The sequence below is a fragment of the Colletotrichum fructicola genome (genome assembly GCF_000319635.2).
Source record: "Colletotrichum fructicola Nara gc5 chromosome Unknown KSG_Nara_v1_contig06, whole genome shotgun sequence".
NCBI classification, from domain to species: Eukaryota; Fungi; Ascomycota; class Sordariomycetes; order Glomerellales; family Glomerellaceae; genus Colletotrichum; species Colletotrichum fructicola.
Window position 1 is genome coordinate 3,592,599 of NW_027094056.1, and position 18,658 is coordinate 3,611,256.

General features: G+C 53.8%; 8 protein-coding genes across 8 annotated transcripts; 3 read left to right on the top strand and 5 right to left on the bottom strand.

Moving 5' to 3' along the window:
- Positions 1-621: 621 nt before the first annotated feature.
- On the bottom strand, positions 622-1,293 carry CGGC5_v011242 (uncharacterized protein; the record flags this gene model as incomplete). Its single annotated transcript, XM_066152506.1, has 3 exons — positions 622-722; positions 812-933; positions 1,289-1,293. The coding sequence occupies 3 exons, from the start codon at positions 1,291-1,293 to the stop codon at positions 622-624; spliced, it is 228 nt and encodes a 75-aa protein (XP_066008309.1).
- Positions 1,294-6,363: 5,070 nt separating this feature from the next.
- On the bottom strand, positions 6,364-7,165 carry CGGC5_v011243 (uncharacterized protein; the record flags this gene model as incomplete). The annotated part of the gene is made up of 4 exons (XM_032032934.2): positions 6,364-6,461; positions 6,594-6,735; positions 6,815-6,958; positions 7,019-7,165. 4 exons carry the CDS (start codon positions 7,163-7,165, stop codon positions 6,364-6,366), a joined length of 531 nt encoding a protein of 176 aa, XP_031888007.2.
- A 1,471-nt stretch (positions 7,166-8,636) lies between these two features.
- On the top strand, positions 8,637-9,733 carry iphP-0 (Tyrosine-protein phosphatase; the record flags this gene model as incomplete). Its single annotated transcript, XM_032032933.1, has 3 exons — positions 8,637-9,032; positions 9,151-9,479; positions 9,547-9,733. 3 exons carry the CDS (start codon positions 8,637-8,639, stop codon positions 9,731-9,733), a joined length of 912 nt encoding a protein of 303 aa, XP_031888006.1.
- A 179-nt stretch (positions 9,734-9,912) lies between these two features.
- CGGC5_v011245 (mitochondrial 37S ribosomal protein mS45) lies at positions 9,913-11,110 on the bottom strand (the record flags this gene model as incomplete). The annotated part of the gene is made up of 2 exons (XM_032032932.1): positions 9,913-10,452; positions 10,667-11,110. The coding sequence occupies 2 exons, from the start codon at positions 11,108-11,110 to the stop codon at positions 9,913-9,915; spliced, it is 984 nt and encodes a 327-aa protein (XP_031888008.1).
- Positions 11,111-11,789: 679 nt separating this feature from the next.
- mcs4 (Response regulator mcs4) lies at positions 11,790-12,287 on the bottom strand (the record flags this gene model as incomplete). Its single annotated transcript, XM_032032931.2, has 2 exons — positions 11,790-11,984; positions 12,045-12,287. The coding sequence occupies 2 exons, from the start codon at positions 12,285-12,287 to the stop codon at positions 11,790-11,792; spliced, it is 438 nt and encodes a 145-aa protein (XP_031887825.2).
- A 163-nt stretch (positions 12,288-12,450) lies between these two features.
- SSK1 (Oxidative stress response two-component system protein SSK1) lies at positions 12,451-14,471 on the bottom strand (the record flags this gene model as incomplete). The annotated part of the gene is made up of 2 exons (XM_032032930.2): positions 12,451-12,687; positions 13,008-14,471. 2 exons carry the CDS (start codon positions 14,469-14,471, stop codon positions 12,451-12,453), a joined length of 1,701 nt encoding a protein of 566 aa, XP_031888010.2.
- A 1,389-nt stretch (positions 14,472-15,860) lies between these two features.
- Positions 15,861-16,569, top strand: CGGC5_v011248 (uncharacterized protein; the record flags this gene model as incomplete). Its single annotated transcript, XM_032032929.1, has 2 exons — positions 15,861-16,023; positions 16,097-16,569. 2 exons carry the CDS (start codon positions 15,861-15,863, stop codon positions 16,567-16,569), a joined length of 636 nt encoding a protein of 211 aa, XP_031888009.1.
- A 770-nt stretch (positions 16,570-17,339) lies between these two features.
- On the top strand, positions 17,340-18,320 carry xsa-0 (Xylosidase/arabinosidase; the record flags this gene model as incomplete). The annotated part of the gene is made up of 1 exon (XM_032032927.1): positions 17,340-18,320. The coding sequence occupies one exon, from the start codon at positions 17,340-17,342 to the stop codon at positions 18,318-18,320; it is 981 nt and encodes a 326-aa protein (XP_031887905.1).
- Between the last annotated feature and the right edge of the window lie 338 nt (positions 18,321-18,658).

Here is an 18,658-nt window from a genome sequence, read left to right on the forward strand (position 1 = left end):
GCAGGACACGGGCAATTTCATTATCGCGGCCCCGATCCAGATAACCAACATCCTCGCCCTCGAGATTCATGGGCGTGACGGGGCCGGGACTTCCAAGGGGCAGTAGTCTTGGAGAAATTGGTTTGTGAGAGCCGGTCGTTCCGATTTGGTGCAGGTTTGTCAAGGGTACCCCATTCAAAGTCACAGTGGAGCTAGGGGTTACATTGCTCTGACTTGCCGCGCCACCCAGCACTTCGCTCGCAGCCAACCTCGCTTGCGCAATCATGTCTCGTTGGTATTGCTGAAGCTTGCGGCGGACCTCAGAATCTTGTCTCGAGGACCTGCAGCCCTCACGAGTCGGGATGTGGCCTTCAGATCTCGTGGATGATGCCCGAGTGGGAGGCGCAGATGGGCCTATTCTCGTCGGATCTTGGCTTCCTCGGCTCTCGTAGTTGGATGGATAATACTTGCCCATTGGCAGTGGAGTGTCGTGTATGCCGCTGGGTAGATACGAGGCGACGGGAGTGTTGGAACGTGACGGATCGGATTCAAGAGCCATCGAGGGCGATAGATGGGATGATGGCGCCATGAGTGTGGGCAAAGGTGTGCCGTGAGGCTCGACGTGTGAGGAGAAATCGCGTGTCAGGCAGACAGAGCGGTGTCGGAGCGGACCGCCGTCGGCATGAAAAGGATGAGTACGATGGATTCGGGCTTTCGGATCTTCGTGCAGCGGAAAGTAGCCACTACGAACAAGCAATCAGTTGTTTTGGTCCTCATTTACACCCGTTCGATGGCCGGATTTCAGAATGGACAAGGCGGTGTATGCACATACCCAGGAACGTCTCCGCGGGCCGACAAAGGTTCAGGCGGTGTGTGCGTAGGTGCTGAATTGATCTTCCGAGGGGAGTGCGGCAGCTCAATAGTAATTGGGCGGCTGCTGGTATGTCTGATGGCCTGAAGGGATGTAAGATCAAGTTGGGAAGGCGCGGATCTTTCGCCTATTAAGTAATCGATAAGTTAGTCCTCGGCGGGGCAGGGAAACGTGGGATTTTGGATCGTACGGGGGCGAAAGGGAAAAGGAAAAATTTAAGTTAAATTGAAAAAAAGAGGAAAGCATAATACTGCGTGAAGGGCAAAAAAACATGACGCAACGTTGAAGGGTCCCCCAGAAGCCATGCGAGACAGACGAGAAGGATGTAGAAAAGGGCTTAGGCCCGGGGATGACCCGTCCATAGCGCAGAATGACCGCGAATGATGACGATGGGTGCAGGGTCCAGCCATGGAATTTGCAATGGCCAAAAATATGTACCGCATATGTGTGGAAGCTGCACTTGGCACAGGGCCTGTGAGGGGTCGCATGCCGGCCCAAGCAGCGCGAGAGCCCCCCTCCGCGAGCGTTATAGAATAACGCAGCCAACCCAGCGCAGCACCCTCAGCCCTCAGCCATTGGCCTCTGCACGCAATGCCATTGTACACCAGGCGGCGGTGCCCTGAAGTAAATGAAGCGCTCTTGTTAGAAGGCCCAGTTGTCATTGCCCCCAAGGAGCTCGCACTCTGCGATACCCCGGACGCTCAGGTTGTAACTTGATCGTGCCTTGACAAAGGCACGAGACACGATTTTTTCCCAAAGGCCCACGCGGCAAGTAACGCAACGAGCGGGTATCGGCCAGCTGGATCAGTCTGACGGGACGGCGTCCATCAAGTAAGCGCTACCACCCTGAGGTGCTCTGCCGTGTCCACCGTGCCACAGTATCACGTTGCTCGGACTGATGAATACCTTACCTTAAGTAAGGTAAGGTAGGCAATGTAGGTGGTCACCAGTCACAACCCGCCAACCACTGACAACTGCTTGACTGGTGTTCGGAGTCAACCCCGCGCTGGACCGCGACTGGCGGCTGACTTGCGCCAGCTCCCAAGATACCGTGCAACACTTGTAGGACGGGAAAAGGAGGCACAACGGTATTGGGGTAATGCGAGCTAGCAAGGAGACTTTGGAGGATGGAATTAAGGGTAAAGGGTTATGTATCTGAGGTGGCGACAAACTACCTAAGAGCGCGCGCTCAAGGTAAGGTAAGGTAAGGTAAGGTACCCTGCACTGCGATTCCCAATGCCCTCCGAGGGCCTGCGCCCCAGCCGCCGGACCCGTGCACGAGCTGACTCGGTGGCGTCCCGTCGAGGAGGGGCTTCCAACCCCCGCGCGGGTGGTTTGCAATGACCAACGGCCAGCCCCGCCAGTCAGTGCATCGGCCCCGAAATAGGTCGATTGGGATTAGAAACAGAATGAACATGATACAGACTAGAAGATGGCATATGGGAGCGTTGCGACCAAGGTCAACCTGGGGACATGACAGGCGGGGCTGCAAAGACGAGGGGAATGGTGTGCCGGAGAAGTCGAACATAGATGGATCAATAATTTGAGCCCAAGAATAGCAAATAAATGGTGGAAATCAAGTGGGAGAATGTAGACGAAACAAAACGCTGCGACTTGCCTCTCGAGGAGCGTACTTCTGGCGCCGACGTCAACTTGAGACTATCAAATCCCGTCTTCTCTTGCGCCGGCGTGTTGAGTCCAGACATCAGCAGGTCGCAGTGGTCGTCAGATCGAGAGCTGGCAGAGGCCACCGACACGTCTGAAGAATTGGACAAGGTCCGTCCAGGCATTGCTGGCCGTCTCGTCCGTGAGAAATAGGCTGGCGGCTTGAATGAACGGCCCAGGTTCGCCATTGTTGATGCTTGTCCCCGTCCGTCCTGCTCCTCCCTCTCGGAACCTGATCGTGGACCTTCTTCAAACGGCTTGCCCATGCCCCTCAGGAAAGGCACGAAGGCGTACTAGATGCTTGTCCACGACGGCCGACGCTGTATTTTAACGTTCCTGTCGGGCTGCCAGGTTCGATCGCGGTCGAAGAAGATGCGTTTGAAAATCGGATTGGCAAACGGGGCCGACTCGTCGCCGTTATCGAGGATGCTGTGCTCTTATGACGATGTCCTTGGAGAAATTGGAGTGAGACCAGGAAGGGCAAAATATGGGCGGGCGAGGTAGGGAGGTAGTGTAAATGGCTTATGTGGATATGTGGATGTTGGCGGCGTCGACTTGGGCGTTGCGGCAAATGGGTCCCAGTCATCCTTTCACCCTGTCTTGCCTGTCGTCCGGTGGTCCTTCTGGCGGTCGATCTTGCATGCGTGGAGAAGTTGGAATTAATGCCAAGTCGCCTGTAGCGCAAGCGCTTTGGTCTGGTCTGGTCTGGTCTGGTCTTGGAGTCGGAGCCGAGATGCCGGGAGGATTGGATATTGATTTTTCGCCTGGAAAGATGCGTAGGATGGAATTTGAAGAGCAAGGACGTGGTGGTGATGTCCTCCACTGTCATTTGCACTGTTCCTGGCCTCTTTTCACTTTGGACCAGAGCCAGAGCATCACGACTTGAGAGATGGCACTGAATGCTGGCTCTATCGACTCCATTCTGACAACAGCCTCTGCAGCCTTCTTCTTTTCCTCCCTGAAGTCGATACTGCCTCAACAAACACTAGAGTGGCGGCACATAACCTGATTGGGTACTTTCCATGGTATCTACCTCCAACCCTCCCTACCACAAGGTACTTATGCGGCGGTGTGGGTGGTGATCCGATACATCAAAGTCATGGAAAAGAAGGGGTCCACCTCAGGGTCCTTGTCGGTGGCTTGCTTCACTGACTACTTGCTGCATTGGGGAAAACAAGGTGCCCGATTTTCCAAAAGAGAGGAGCTAGGTACTTACTGCGTACTTCTTGATTGGGCTGCTACATTGTCGTCCAAGATGATTGGGTACCTATCTGTGAGAAGGAGCCTCGCGAAGTATCGGTGAAGCTGGCCTAGCTGACATTTGATCGCACTCGGCATCACCTCATCCGTTCACAGCAGCGCACACTCGCATCAGCGTCGGATATCACAGCACAGCCTTGATTGATTTCGAAAGAAGTTTTTTTTTTTTTTTTTTTGCGTCTGAACCAGCAAATCCTTCACCCACGTTCCCATCCATTTCATCCTGGTGTCTCGTCTGGAAATGCCGCTGTCGATCTCTGGCGTTGATCGTCACTGAGCGTGCAAGCGGCGTGGCGGCCAAGCCTGCCTGAGTATGGACAGCAACAAAACCATGCTGGAGCTCTATAGGCAGTACTATCGTAGCGCCATGATTGGAGGCCTGCACTCTTTCTAGCCACAGGATGTCTGCCCCGAAAGGTCACCCAGCGACTGAGGTTCTCCCCCGTGTGTACCCCGCACGTAACCTCCCATGTCCCGTAATCATACCTTGTTGTAGAATACTCAAAGCCTTCTGACCCTTTGAGAGATGAAACATCTGCAGTTCTCCCAAGGCCCGTTAATGGTAGCCGCCGGAGCCGCTGATTCTGCTGCTTTGCGCAGGGTACTGCAAGTGAGAGGGCCCTTAACCACCAAATACTTGTGGCTGGCCATACAAGGGTTTGCATCCCGGGACCGCAGTTCTTATGACCGGGCACACTATAGCACAGTAGCAGTTTTCTCTTTCACTCCCGAGGCGCACCTCAATCTCTGTGTCTTCCGAGGTATTCTGCCACACCCTTTGACTGCTTCACGTTTTCTCGGCCCAAGCCGGTGGACGTTCATGTGGGGCTTCAATTAACTGAATGGCTAGAGGATAGATAGCAACACCACCTCTGAAGTGTACCGAGGAGGTTGTTGAGTGGAATGGTGCGGGTCCAGGAAGTACACTACTTAAGGTCAGTGAAGTAGGTAAGACACCTTACCTCACAACTAACGAAGGACCCTTTATCCGTACCATCGCATCACTAGGTAGAGCTTGGCTCCTTTATAAATTGTGGCCAGCCAACCCACTCGTACATCCAAGCTTCGGTGCGCATTGGAGGCCGGAACAAGATGCTGAGCGCTGATCTCTTGGCCGATCGCTACCAAGTTCAACAGGTTGGGTAAGAGTCGGAATCCCTCTTGCTTATTCTTCCCCCATCAGTGGGAGGGGTTTTGGGGTTGAGGGGGCAGAATACGTGGGCGTTTTACGGATAGGTACGACGCCCATCTCCTCCAAGGCTGCTAATGCAGCGTGCGGCTGGTGGGATTAGAGGTTCGTATCCTGAGATAGGTACGGTACCTCAGCCAAGAAGTCAGTATCACTATTCTGTACTGTGCTGCTGGTTTTTGTCGGCTAAGTCAAGCAGCACGGAACCTGGCTGGAACCTGGCTGCGACTCTTACTAGCACAGCAAAGCTCTGCCGACTTGAAACATGCACACGGTGACTTCGGACTGCGAGGCTTGTCCGCCAGATTCGCACTTTCGGAGCATATTGGGGTCCATGTGTGGCGCTCACGTCCAGCTCTTCTACCGTATAATCTCAGAAAAAGGACAATCCGCACCCCCCTGTCAGACTAATCCAGCTTTTCGCGTGAGTTCCGCTCGCTGGTTTAACACTGAACCTCCCAATCAGACCCTTGTATACAGGGGGGATGGGGATTTTCCTTCTTCTGAGATTATACGGTACTTTCCTGTGCCTACAAATGGAGATTGCCGTGCTGTAATTGTCGATTGTAGACGTTGACGATAGCTTCAATTGCATTTTCCTGAACCGCGCCATGCTTGCTATTGCTAATCTTTCACCACAGGGCGTCAATGAGCGTCGTGTGCTAAGTATTCGTACGCTCAAATGTTGACCACGGCTTTGCGGCCATTACGTCACTCGAGTGGCATGGGGTTGCCCTGCTCGAAGCGGAGTTGTGGGGCTTCCATGCAGTCGAGAGGACAGAACGGGGATAACGACCAGCGACACCACTAGGTTGGCAGCCCCTGATAGAAAGTTGCAGGTCGCCAGTGACCAATGCGGCATGTGGGCAGAACTCATCGACCTCACTACGGCGTGCTAGGGGACGTTCCCCGGAGAGCCAGGAGGAACATCTCCGGGCGGGCATGACGTAGCTACTCAGATCAGTGTCAATAAATTTGCCTGATGATATCGAACGAGTCTCGTTGCCGACGATGAGACGCAATAAGCATGCGACTTCGCACTGGCATCAGCGCGATTCCTCGATGTACTGCATACTATGCAGCGGTGTTCGTTGTCACGCCTAATCTTCGTCCATGGCTCCGGGGTTCTCTGGACCCCTCCAGAGCTGCGCGGTGAACATTCGGCGACGGGTCCAACACATATCGCTACCATTCCGTTTCTGCGGATCTTCAAATCACCCTCTGCTTTTCCGCACCTGCACTACGTTGACTTCGTCCGCGTTTACATGCCTGAGTGTTTCTGTCACGAGCATCGAGCGCGTTCGATGGAACTCAGACTCCTTACTAGAAGCTGATAGAAACCCGTTCGCCATCAATGTGGCAACGCCCGGGCTGGTTATTTATCTAAGCCTGCTGAGCCTCATTGAGGTTCTGGTATCGTATCTGCAATAAAAACAACTCCAAACGCCAGCATTTGCAGCTGCTTTTGTGATTGGACAAAGGCTGATGGAGGGAGGACTGAAAAAAAAAACATCAGCGCAACCGTCCGTCCAAGTACAGACATTCACAAGATGCGCCAATTGGAAATGCTCGCACGGGAGGTTTCCCTGCGCGGCCTCTAGACTTTGCCACGGCCAGTGAAGCGCGTACGACGTTCCCGATGACTCCACCAGTAGGCAGCGGAAGCGAGGGTACTGATGAGCCAGAGCAGTGCGTTGGCTAAGTCAACCCATACTGCATTCTTCATCCGCTGAATATCTTTATCGCCCTCGGCATTTTCCTTGATATACATCTATCGATCGAGGTAAGTATACACGAAACAAGAGCAGACAGAGGCAATGTCTGGCAGTTTAGCTAGTCAGGCAACGTACATTACCAAAGAGTCCGAAGAGAGCAATCCAAAGGACGAAAAGAATGACGTCCCAGACGAAGGTGGCGGCAAATCGTAGGATAAAGGGGACGCAGTAAAGAAGGGCCGTCACGGCGGAGAGGGCACCGACCACTTCAGCGAAAACCTATCGGGCGTGTGTGAGCATTCATCCGTTCCTCCCCCAGAGATGCTAGGAAATTCGTACCCATTTAGAGTCGACATATACCCCCTCGTTTCTGGCGCGCTGCAGATCGACGGCGTACAAACCACAGACGGTGATGGCCAGGACGAATTGGAAGAAGTGCAGGACGGTGAAGGCGAGATAGCTCGCGGCCATGCCAAAAAGGCCCATTTTGAATGCTGGTGGAGGATTCGGGGTGGGCCGCCGGTTACGGAACGGGGTTTGGAGGAGGTTCAACGGATGCTTGACGGAGTTTCGACGGAGGCGGCGCTAGAAGCGTATGACTGCTGGCGATTCAATGGTGGCTGGGGATGACGATGAAGGAGGAGAATTGCGGAAGTGGACAAAGGGGACTGGCTGGGTCAGGGAGGGCTTTTAGGGCAATGCAGAGGGTGTCTTGTCTTGCAGGCGCTAAGGGGAGGTCGCGAACGGGTCGTGACCTCTCCAAGGCGATGCCAGGTTACCTCATGTGGTGAGTTATCGTGCCATTCAACGCTAGCCAACACCAAACAGGTTGATCGGCGTCTTGATGTCGTCCTTGCTTTGACGCCCTGAGTGTCGGTGCCCAGTGCCCTGGCATTTCGAAGGTCTCAGGCCCAGACCTAGGCCTGGGTTGGTTGGTGACTTCAAGGTAAGCAATTTTGGATGGCGCCTCTCAGATGGTCCCCTATGACGCACTTGGCGTGCCCCTTGTGCATTGTGAGCCAATGGAAGACGCAAGAGCAGCACACGGATGACAGGGGGACTGTCATCTGTTGGCCCAAGCTCAAGCTTTCAGGTCACATAGTACTAATCAGAATAAACGACCGCTTTCTGGACCACCCCTCGCTTCAACCCTTAGGCCTCCCCTCAGATAAAACAGAAAAATAATAAAAGAATATTCAGAAAACAACTTACTCTCTAAAGATTAATTTAATACTAATAATTATCGTAGTTAGAAGGTGGGCTACGCTGGTGTACTAGGCGCAAAAAGGTACGCTCAAAAACCGGTTGTTTTTTCTAATACCCGAGTGGCATGGGCAGATGGCAGAAGCTCATCCGGCTCCGTCAGTTCAAAGTCTCTCTAACCTAGGTAACTCAGGAACCGACTTGAGTGAGTGATTCGCTCTCTGCCACCTAGTACAGCACCGTAAGCCGGGCAAGTAGCACGTAGACCTGGCCACGATGCAGAACACCTGGGAAAGCACTCCTTGTGGCAGTAAATCATTGGACGCACTATTATCTAACCCTCGTCAAGCCATGGAGATGCGGTCGAGCCTCCAGTGACAACACAACAGCCGCCCGGTATTCAAGACTCGCAGGCAGGGTCGGATCCCAGGGTCCTGCCGAGCTTCGGAAGCTATGTCGAAGAAAATACCAACAGGCTTCGGATGCCCGCGCGCGACACCCCCGGCCCCCCCCCCCCTTCCAGCGCTGGGGGATCCGACGCACATACACCTACACACTGGACCTCGGGACATATGGGCCTGACCGGTGAGCGCTCCAACGCTCGGCCCGGTCCGGAGCCTCTTTCCGTCGTCCATGTCATCTCTCCAGCTCAGCGGTGCTGCCATCGCCATGTTGACACTTCTGTCACACTAGTGGCTTTGTATCACATCAACGACCTGTCACCGCCTAGCAGATATCTTGCCTATGTCGCACAATGTCTGACGGGGCCACATCCGACTTCCAAGCGGCTGAGTTGCCCAAGCCGCCCTTTATACCCGTTCCTGGTCTCCCAAACTTTCGCGATGCTGGCGGCTACCCGATTGACTCTCAGCCGGGCCGCATCCTGAGACCGGGCATTGTCTTCCGCTCCGCAGAGCCTTCGCGCCTAACGGACCAAGGCGTCGCCCTTCTCCAGAACATCGGTATCACCCACGTCTACGACTTGCGTTCCGCCGTCGAGCTCAAGCGCCTCGCGCAAGCAGGCGCCAATTGCGACGTCCGCGAATGGCCGGGCGCCACCCGTGTTTTCGTCCCCGTTTTCCAGGACCAGGACTACGGCCCCGAGGCTATCGCCCTCCGCTACCAGAACTATTCCAGTAACGGCACCGAGGTGAGTAAAGAGTCCCAAGTCTACGTCTGGAAGGCCGTCGGACCCCCCACCACCCGCTCGACTTCTTCCCTGGCCATCTTCACCTCGTCCAAGTTGATAACCTAAAACGTGGCCACAGGGCTTCACCAAAGCCTACGCCGACATTCTGCGCGCTGCTTCAGGGCCGGATCATCCTCAAGACCCCTTTCGGACTATTCTGTCTCACCTCGCCACCCCGGAGATTCCGACGCCGTTGCTTATCCATTGCACGGCTGGGAAGGATAGGACGGGCGTTATCTGCGCACTCATTCTCAGCCTCTGCGGCGTCTCAGACGATGTTGTGGCCCACGAGTACAGCCTGACCGACATTGGATTGCAGGACCGTAAAGAAGAACTGGTCAACCACTTGCTGGCCACGGAGGCCATGAAGGGAAATCCCGAAGGCGCCCGCCGCATGATCGGGTCCCGGTATGCGATAGATCATTTGTTACCCCAGCTATGCCAAACCGCCACTGATACTTCTGAAAACCCTCAGCAAGGAAAACATGCTTTCCACTCTCAAACTGATTCGCCATGAGTACGGGTCGGTCGAGTCATTCGTGCAGACAAGATGTCGCCTCTCGTCAAAGGCTATAGAGCAGATTCGCAAGAACCTCATCGTGGATGTTGCAGATGGTCACCGTGTTGTAGACTGGGTTTCGCACACCAAGTACTTGCTTTGATGAATATGATAGTCTTTTTTGGGCTTGAGAACTCCTTCTTCGAGCTGCCCGTTCGCTGAATCAACGTCATACAGTTACATGTATACATACAGTAGGTAGTTACAGCCGTCGGTACTCTGTCAGACCGACGCCAGTGCCTTGGTATCGGAGACTACTCAGATCATATTGAAATTGAGTGTTCATGGTACCGATGTGGGGAGCTTAAACTCTCCCTTCTTGCGGTCATAGAAAGGCACACCATATCTCCAGCCCACAGCCTTGCGGCCGCGGCCGTCCTTGCCAGCGGCTTCGACGTTCATCTCCTTGAATCTGAACTCAAAGCGACCAGTGTCCACGCGTGTCGTTTCTTCCTCCGCCTTTTCCAGACGCCGCCTCTCCTTCTCAATGAGCCTGTCTTCTTCAGCTCGAGTTGTCTCCTGAAACTTCTCGAACGCCTCAGCTGGCTTCACGCCGCTGTCTATTGATTTCCTCATTGTCACAAGCTCCTTTAAAGGTGATCGCTGGTCGGCGGATAACATGTTCCTGTGGAATGCCTTGGCCGCGTCCTCTCTGTTGAATTGACGTGACTCGGACACGGGGACGAATAGTTGCTGCATCGTGAGCTTGTGTACGTGAATCTCATTGATTGGTTCATGGGGAATTTGAGCCTCCTTCCTCAAGATGGTCTGGGGAAGCATGCCCAGAACCGCTTTAGCATAGGGTGTAGCTAGCTGCTTCTTCTATTGTTTGATTGTTGTCAGCAGGTTGTCTGCGCAGATTCCAGAAATGTTGCGAAGAGAGATAGTGTAGCTAATCAGAGAGGCTCGCAGTGCCAAAGGTGTAACCATGTAGTGCGTCTTCAAGACTAATCGAATTTTGGAAAGTTGATCATCATAGAATGCTTGTTGATCCCGGGGGAACTGGGTAAAGACCAAAAAAAAAGGGACAGCTTACCTCGGCAACCCATTGCTTCTCCATCTCCTTCATGCGCACCACCGCAGCAACTCGGCGAACATCGACACCCAGAGAAGATGATACCGTCTTGAGCGAGTGTTTGCTCGTCTTGACTCGATGGTAAATCTCTTCCCTCAGTTCCTCGCTCAACACAGACTGGCTTCTGAAAAGAGGGTTCAGAGGAAAAGGCTGGTCTGGCAGCGATCCCACGTATTTCGGACCATTCTGAGGAGCGTCGCGAAACAGCATGCCACCTTTAGGATCCTTCAGCCATCGGTAAAGACTGTGCTGCGCCTTTGACCTTCTGAGCTGCTGCGACGTTGTGGAAAACTGGCAAGAGACTTGCGCAGCAGGACATGATCGTGACGCTCTGCTCAGTTGAGCATCGCACCACTTGGCGCCAACGGTCAGTGGCGACAATGACGAGCCGGTTCGTGGAGGCATTGTGATCAAAGTCGTCTGGCCGCAGATGCGCACCTAGATTCGCCAATTATGGTGAGATCATTGGAGTGCAGACGGTGTCGAGACATGAGAATTGTGATGGGAGAAAGAAAAAGTCGGTTCGTGTCCAAATTTTCCCTCGTTTTCTTCGGAGCTGGGGCACGGACCAGGCCTGGGGGAAAAGCTTTGTTGCCTTAGTCAACCAGCCAATGCCCGCCCCCTCTCCCCTTAGTCAGCTGGCCATTTCCGTTCGAACGAGTGCAGAGGAACGCCATAGACCGATCGTAAACTGCGTGCCTTCAACTCTTCCGATGCTTTTGATCATATTCCAATATACAGAGTGCTTCGTTTTTTTGCTTATTATCATTATTTCCTAACTGCTTGCACCATCCGGTCTCACCCTGTAAATAATTCCCGCGTATTCCCTTATTCCGTCACCCCTCATCAAGGGGATGGCCTGCGGATCTGTCGTGTAGCCCTCGTATTTAGCTGCGTAGACGTTAAGCCCAACCCATGCGCCATGGAAACGCTACGAGCGGTGTGTTCCTTCTGTTGGTTCCCTTGGAATTGTGTCTTTACTTCCAATACCATCTGGCCCCAGTCCAAGATTCTGTTGGCTACTTCGGTAGTACGCTGCGGAACTCTTGCTGGATATCTGTGCCACACAAAACCTAAAAAGCCATTATGCTGGAACTGATGTCATCGAGAGCCGATTCTTTTTTGCCTTCGTTTTCAAGACGGCAGATTTCTTGGCCGCTTCAGTGTCGTCATTTTGTTGACTGAAGTCTTTCCACCTTCTCCAGCCATCAAAATCGATCAAAGCTTGCATGCAACCCCACTCCATGACTTTCCTCTCGAGCCAAACAAAGTTGACTGGCTGAGTAAAGTATCAGCATTAGCTTGAAACGAGTGCGAAAACCAAATGGCGAATGCATACCTTGGTAAGGAAATCGTTGCAACCAGCAGCCAGCGCCTCATGTCTGTCGCTTTGAAGGGAACTGGCAGTTAGGGCAACGATGATGACCGGGCTCTTGAAGAGCTCCATGTTCGTCAAACGATCCTTCTCTTCCAGCTCTCCATTCGTCAATTCCGGTACACTGGAAGCAGAGGAGGAGAAGACGCCAATGGAATTGACTCGTTCTAGCCTCCGGATTTCTCTGGTAGCATCCAACCCACTCATTATGGGAAGCTGAATATCCATCAAGACGAGATGAAAACCGCCAGTTCTCCACATGGAGACGGCGTCCCGGCCATTGACGGCCGTCTTCCACCTCACCTTCAGACGCTTGACGAACGCTTCAAGCAGTTTGAGGTTGATTGGATTGTCTTCAACAATTAGAACGTTAATAGGCGGCACCCCGCCGTTCAGTATGCCGGCTGGCAGAGTTGGATGATCCATATTCTTCTTCGTCTTCTTCGGCCGAGAACTTGCCGGACGAGGCGACGCTGTTCTTGGCGGAGGAGTTGCCACTCTCTGCACCTGCTGAACTTCTGGAGCAGGTGGTGTTGGAAGTGGCGGTGCCACCGGTGCTGTAGCCGATTGCTCCGATGCGTTCGAGTGCGTCCTTGAAGGCGGCAATCTTGGGTGAAATGCGTGTGAGGCGTGGTTCGCCGCAGTAGCGGCAGCAGTCATGGATTGGGCATTAGCGACGTTTAGTATGGTCGGAGAGGACGTATGGGTTCTCCCCAATCGCGGGCGTTCGGGTCTTTCTCTGTATGCGCGAGAACGTGTGCCTCCTGGAGAAGGGATAGGTGGTATTTGGCCAGTGCCGAGCACGGCAATAGAATGTGCGTGGGGTAGGTGTGGGTGTACGGGATGGGCGGGATGGAGAGGATGTGCCGGGACGGTGGCAGGAGCAACGACCGGAACGGGTAAATTGGGTGACGGAAGCGCGCCTACAGGAGGAAAATAACCCTCGCCAGCCTCAGATGGCCTACCCTCATCGGCGTAATAGACAGCGGTGGCATGGGTTGGGGCCCGAGGAGAAGGTCTCGGTGTACGTCTGCTGGGTATATCGATGACCAGAGCCTCGTCGACCGTTTGACCGCCCGGAAAATACGCATCGAGGGTACGACCCATGGGTTCTTCGGGGCCTAGTAGGCGGTCCTGCCTCTGCTCCCGTGGGCAGATGCGCAATGTGAGGTCGGGAGAGTCGAAGTGTCTGCCTAGAGAGTTGGCGTATTTTCTCAAAATCATATCGCGCACGTCGTCGACCAAATCATCCTCATTGATGGTAATGAGAGTAGGAGAGGCACCAGGGCGCCTCACCCAAACCTTTCGGGTGACCATGTTTCCGTTGATAGGAAGCAACGCTTCGACTGCGGAGGGATCGACTTCGTGGTTCGTCTGGGCGGCGTCGAGCAAGGTGCGGATTAGAGTAGTCTGGCGATTGGGCAGGAGGCTCTGGCGGCGAGGAGGACCGTCTGGCCTGGGCGACGATGGTGAAGTCGGTAGGACGGCGGCAACAAGTGGCGTCGAGGTGCCGATGGCATAGCTGAGGGGGCCAAGACGGTCGATGTTGTGGTGAAGGGCAGGGTCAGCCTCGACGACTACAGTTGGAGGGGGTGGGGATTGCGGCGGCAGGGAAAATGGCTTTTGGTCTTGCTTATGTTCGTCGACGGCGTGAGGTTCCGACAAGGCAGCGGCAGGCAAGGCCTGATTTTCATTAATGCTTGGGAGATTGATGGTGTTGGCAGCGGTGGTCACGGTAGTGTTCGTTGATGGGCGCAGATCGTTTCCTGTCGGTCCAAGGTCGCTGCTAGCTAAACGTCGGTCAAAAGCGGCAGCGGCAGCAGCAGGTGCAGGTGCAGGTAACACCAGCGCGGCCGAGTCAGCGTTGGTGTGTGGCTTGTGGGCACCCATACCCGAGTTGTCTCCAGTTTCTTTGGGCTGCTGCTCGTCCGTACTGTCAGCGGAACCCTCCGTCACCAAAGATGGGCTGCTCTCAGGCGCATGAACGCTCTCGTCCTGGCCGAGGTGATGGACATGATGTAGGTGTTCAGTTTCTTGTTGCTGCGAAGGCGATGGTTGTGGTGGCGGCTGCTCATGGCCGTCTTTATCATGTGGTTCATGGGCAGTGGTAAACGTAATTGCCGCCTTCAATCTCTGCAGCAGCGGGTGGTCTGCGCCAGGTTCAGGGCTGCCAGGACATGGAGTGTGCGGCTGGGACTGAGACTGGGGCTGGTGATGGGGCTGGTGCAGATGTTGGGAGCTGGAGGCGGTTCCAGCGGCCGAGGATTGCCGCGTGAGCGAGCTGTGAGTATCGCCGTTGGTGCCGTTTGTGGATGCTAGCGAGGGGGCGGCCGAGTTTCTTCGGATGAATTTGGCCCTAAGGCGAGCTCTGATATCACCAGCAGCACCCATAGAAGCTCACATCCAGTGCGAGGGAGGGCGCAACTCCCAGGCGAGAGAGCTGAAGTCGCGTTGGGCTGCAAAGAATAGGAAATGGCGGATGAGCAGAGCAGGTGAGCAGTTGAGCAGGTGCGGCACAGCTGGGGTCCGTAAACCGTACGTGTCGTGTCGTGTCGCGTCGCGGCGTGTGGCGGTGGCGGGTGATATACTCTTGTTTGGTGGTGATCAGGTGGATTGATGGATTGATAATAATCGTTACAAGGTTGGATCTTTTGTGACTTTGGTCTCGGTGACGCTTCGTCCAGGACCGCGGTAGCAATGAGACAGACACAAAAGAAATGTAAATGCTACGTATGCGTGGAACACGCAAAGCTGGGTTGTTGGGTTGGTAGGGACAAAAAAAACAAAAGGAAGAATGAAAGAGGCGAATGAATATGGATCGATACGATGCAGTTGGAGAAATGGCAGGCCTTACACTGGGGGTAGCGGAGAGAACAGGACGGCGTGGATGGCATATGAAGGGATAAATGATGATTACCTTCCTGGACCTCGACTAGAGCCTTCAGCCATGAAGCAGAAGCCTTGGATTCAATAGGTAGGCCAAAGGTAAGGCGAGCAGGTCCAGGACGAGGCACCCCCGACAGACAACGTACGTGGGTAACGAATTCGAGGCACCTAACCTTAGGTAGCCCAGTTTGCTAAGGTACCTAGACGAGTCGACGATGCCAAATCTGCCAGTAACGCAAGGTCTATCGTTGGCAACTGGGGAAAATCGCAAACCATAGGTGAAGTGACAACAGTAGCACCCTAGGCCATACTCACGAATAGGAACGGTACGGACACAGTCAATACAATGGCAAAAAGCCTGCTTTCCTCCTTCATTTCCCACACCTGGCCGCCATCTTTCGTGCTGCAGTCGGCCCACCCCTTTTCCCCCCTTATCCTCATTGGCGCTCTTATCCCTGGTCGCCTCAGTTCCGACTTGCCCAGCTGTTGTTCATCGAGATCTTGCACGCCAGCGCGCCCGTGCTTGCGAATCCCCAAACGGCGTTCCGACATGCCACACTGAATGTGACCACTTCGTGAGTTTGTCGATGAGTGAATGCCATGTGAAATTCGAGGACAACTTCCTGGCCAAGACGAACAACAAGCGTTCGTACGTTACCTTGTAGTGAGTGTCCTAGCACCTGGGCGGCCAAGGTATAATGTACCTAAGGTAAGGTAGGTAAGGTACCTACGCTCACAGCTGTCGGTACACTAAGGTTCCTACCTACCCGACATGACCCACTTCACCTTCGACATAGGTAATACTGAACTAAATAATGACATATCCATCGGTTCTGCAAGTTCAGCCTCGTATCCCAATAGCCCATCGTTGGAGCTCAGCAAGTGTTGCCCATCATGTGCGTCGAACCGCAAGAGACAGAACAACGGTATGATAGGCCTGTCCCACGCCCTCCAAGGCCGCCCACCAAATCCAACCATATCCGCTCCCACAACCGCCGCCGCGAATTTCTCACCAGAAATCCCCAATACTTCCAAAACTCAGAACACCAGCTAGCAGGTCGGTCTATCGCGTTGTTCACACGGCCACATATCATCTACGTTTCGAGACGCTCATAATAACATCATTCTAGATCCTCTTCTCTACGACACCCTGGTCCGCAGGTTTCAGACGCCCGCAGAGCGAGAGGCAGATGGCCGAGCCAAAAGCTACTCCCGTGTTTTAGAGGAGTCGTTGCTAAGGGGAGAGGCCCGCCTTGCCGACCTCAACAAGTCTTCAGCTATTGGCGGTGATGCTGAAAAGATTGACTGCGCCAAAAGCTTCACCACAGAATCTGATCTTTCCAAAACACAGAATAAGCAGGATGGGCTGGATAGATGGACTGAGTTTCTGACTGAACGTTTTGTTCACGGTCATGATGACGATTTCGACTACACACAAGTCGATAACAACGACGAATACGACGACATGGAGAGACGCGACGCCGAGGACGCATGGTTTGATGCGGAAGATCCGAGTTGGGCTAGCGACGCGGAAGACGACCAAAATGGCCGTGTCAGTCATGGCACGCAAAAGCGAGGAGAAACTGGTATCCAAGACTTCTGAACTGGGTGATGAAGCCGCCACGAGCGATTCACTTTGAGATTTTCGTATTTCACAGTCTCCGCTCCCGATTCGACATCTCGTCGCGCCATCGTTCTTTCCATTCTCATCTTATTCAGCTCGGCTAAACTCGTCTTGCCGTGACGCGGGCCGTAGCCTCCCGTCCACCATCTTCAAATCCTCGACAGAACTCACATGCTACGCTGAGCGAATGGGCGTCACCCCGGATTGCGCGTTGTCGCCGTGATGGAAATTTGCTCATCTCTTCATATGCTTATAGACGGCGTGCAGTATGCTAGCTGAGCAAATCCCACGACGTCGGGGCGACTCCCGTCAGGCTTGGCGGTGACCCCGCTGTGAAGTTGGGGCGCGTCCTGGACCTTGTCCAGGATGGGATAAACCGGGAAAATGCGCTGGATAAATTCAAAGGACGCTGGCTAGCCGTCCCGCAAATTCCACCTTACCGGGCCAGCTTGTGTCGGCCATATCTTCCACACCCGCAGTCCCAATATCCATGGGTGGGGAGCGAGATTCCTACGAACATATTTAAGAGCCTCCCTTCCTCCTCTCTCTAGTGCTGATATCGTGTGAAGAAAACGTCCTTCGGATATCTCTGTCGTCGGCAAGTTGTGCTTTCGAAAAGAGAACCAGCCACCAGAGGGTACAACTAACCCCAACTTCGACCGCCCAAACCCCCGCATTCAACCCCGCACTAGATCGCTACTTCCCCTCTCCCTCTTGTCCCCTTGTTGTGTCAGTCCCCATCCTCCACGATGGCACCCCTCATCGATCACATTTACACGGCCGACCCCTCAGCTCATGTCTTCAATGGCAAAATTTACATCTACCCCTCTCATGACCGTGAGACGGATATTCAGTTCAACGATAATGGCGACCAATATGACATGGCCGACTACCACGTCTTTAGCACCTCGTCGCTGGATCCTCTCGAGCCCGTCGTAGATCACGGTGTCGTGCTGAAGACAGAGGACGTTCCGTGGGTTTCGAAGCAACTCTGGGCCCCCGACGCCGCCTTCAAGAATGGAAAATACTACCTGTACTTCCCTGCTCGCGACAAGCAAGACATCTTCCGCATTGGCGTCGCGGTGTCGGACAAGCCTGAGGGCCCTTTCACCCCTGACCCTGAGCCTATCAAGGGTAGTTACAGTATCGACCCGGCCAGCTTCGTCGATGATGACGGGCAGGCATATCTCTACTTTGGTGGTCTGTGGGGCGGTCAGCTGCAATGCTACCAAAAGGGTAACGATATGTTTGACCCCGAATGGCTAGGCCCTAAGGAGCCCAGCGGCAAGGGGGTTTTTGCTTTAGGTCCCCGTGTCGCCAAGCTCACAGAGGACATGCACCAGTTTGATGGCGAGGTCCAAGAAATCCTCATCCTTGACCCCGAGACGAAAAGGCCTATTCTGGGTGATGACCACGAACGTCGCTTCTTCGAGGCTGCGTGGATGCACAAGAAGGATAACCTCTACTACTTCTCCTACTCGACGGGTGACTCTCACTACCTCTGTTACGGAACAAGCGAAAGCCCTTTTGGTCCCTTCACCTACGGAGGACGCATTCTTGAGCCTGTTCTTGGCTGGACGACACATCACTCGATCGTGGAGTTCAAGGGCCAGTGGTGGTTATTTCATCACGACTGTGAGCTGAGCAATGGCGTGAACCACCTGCGATCCGTCAAGGTCAAGGAGATATTTTATGATGCGGAGGGAAGGATCATAACGGAGAAGCCTTGATAGATGTGGCGTGAAGCAAAATGGATTCTTAATTTCTGATCTCTCTCTTGACCATACTTGTTTTTGTACCGTCTCAACAGGTAGTACTTGTAATAATCCTCCAACCAAAATGACTACTTGACCCTGATATCCTTAAGGGCTTACAGTAGAGAACCAAGAATTGGCTACGGCGATTTGACGCCAATTCCTATTTCCTGTCGCTCATGCTGACAGACTTCGAGTACATAAAGTGGTGTTTGCAGCGAGGCATTATGAAATAGTATACTAATAGCAAGGGGTTGCGGGGGGTATATGGGGGTAAATAGGAAAGCTAGGCAAATACCTATGACAAAGGGAAG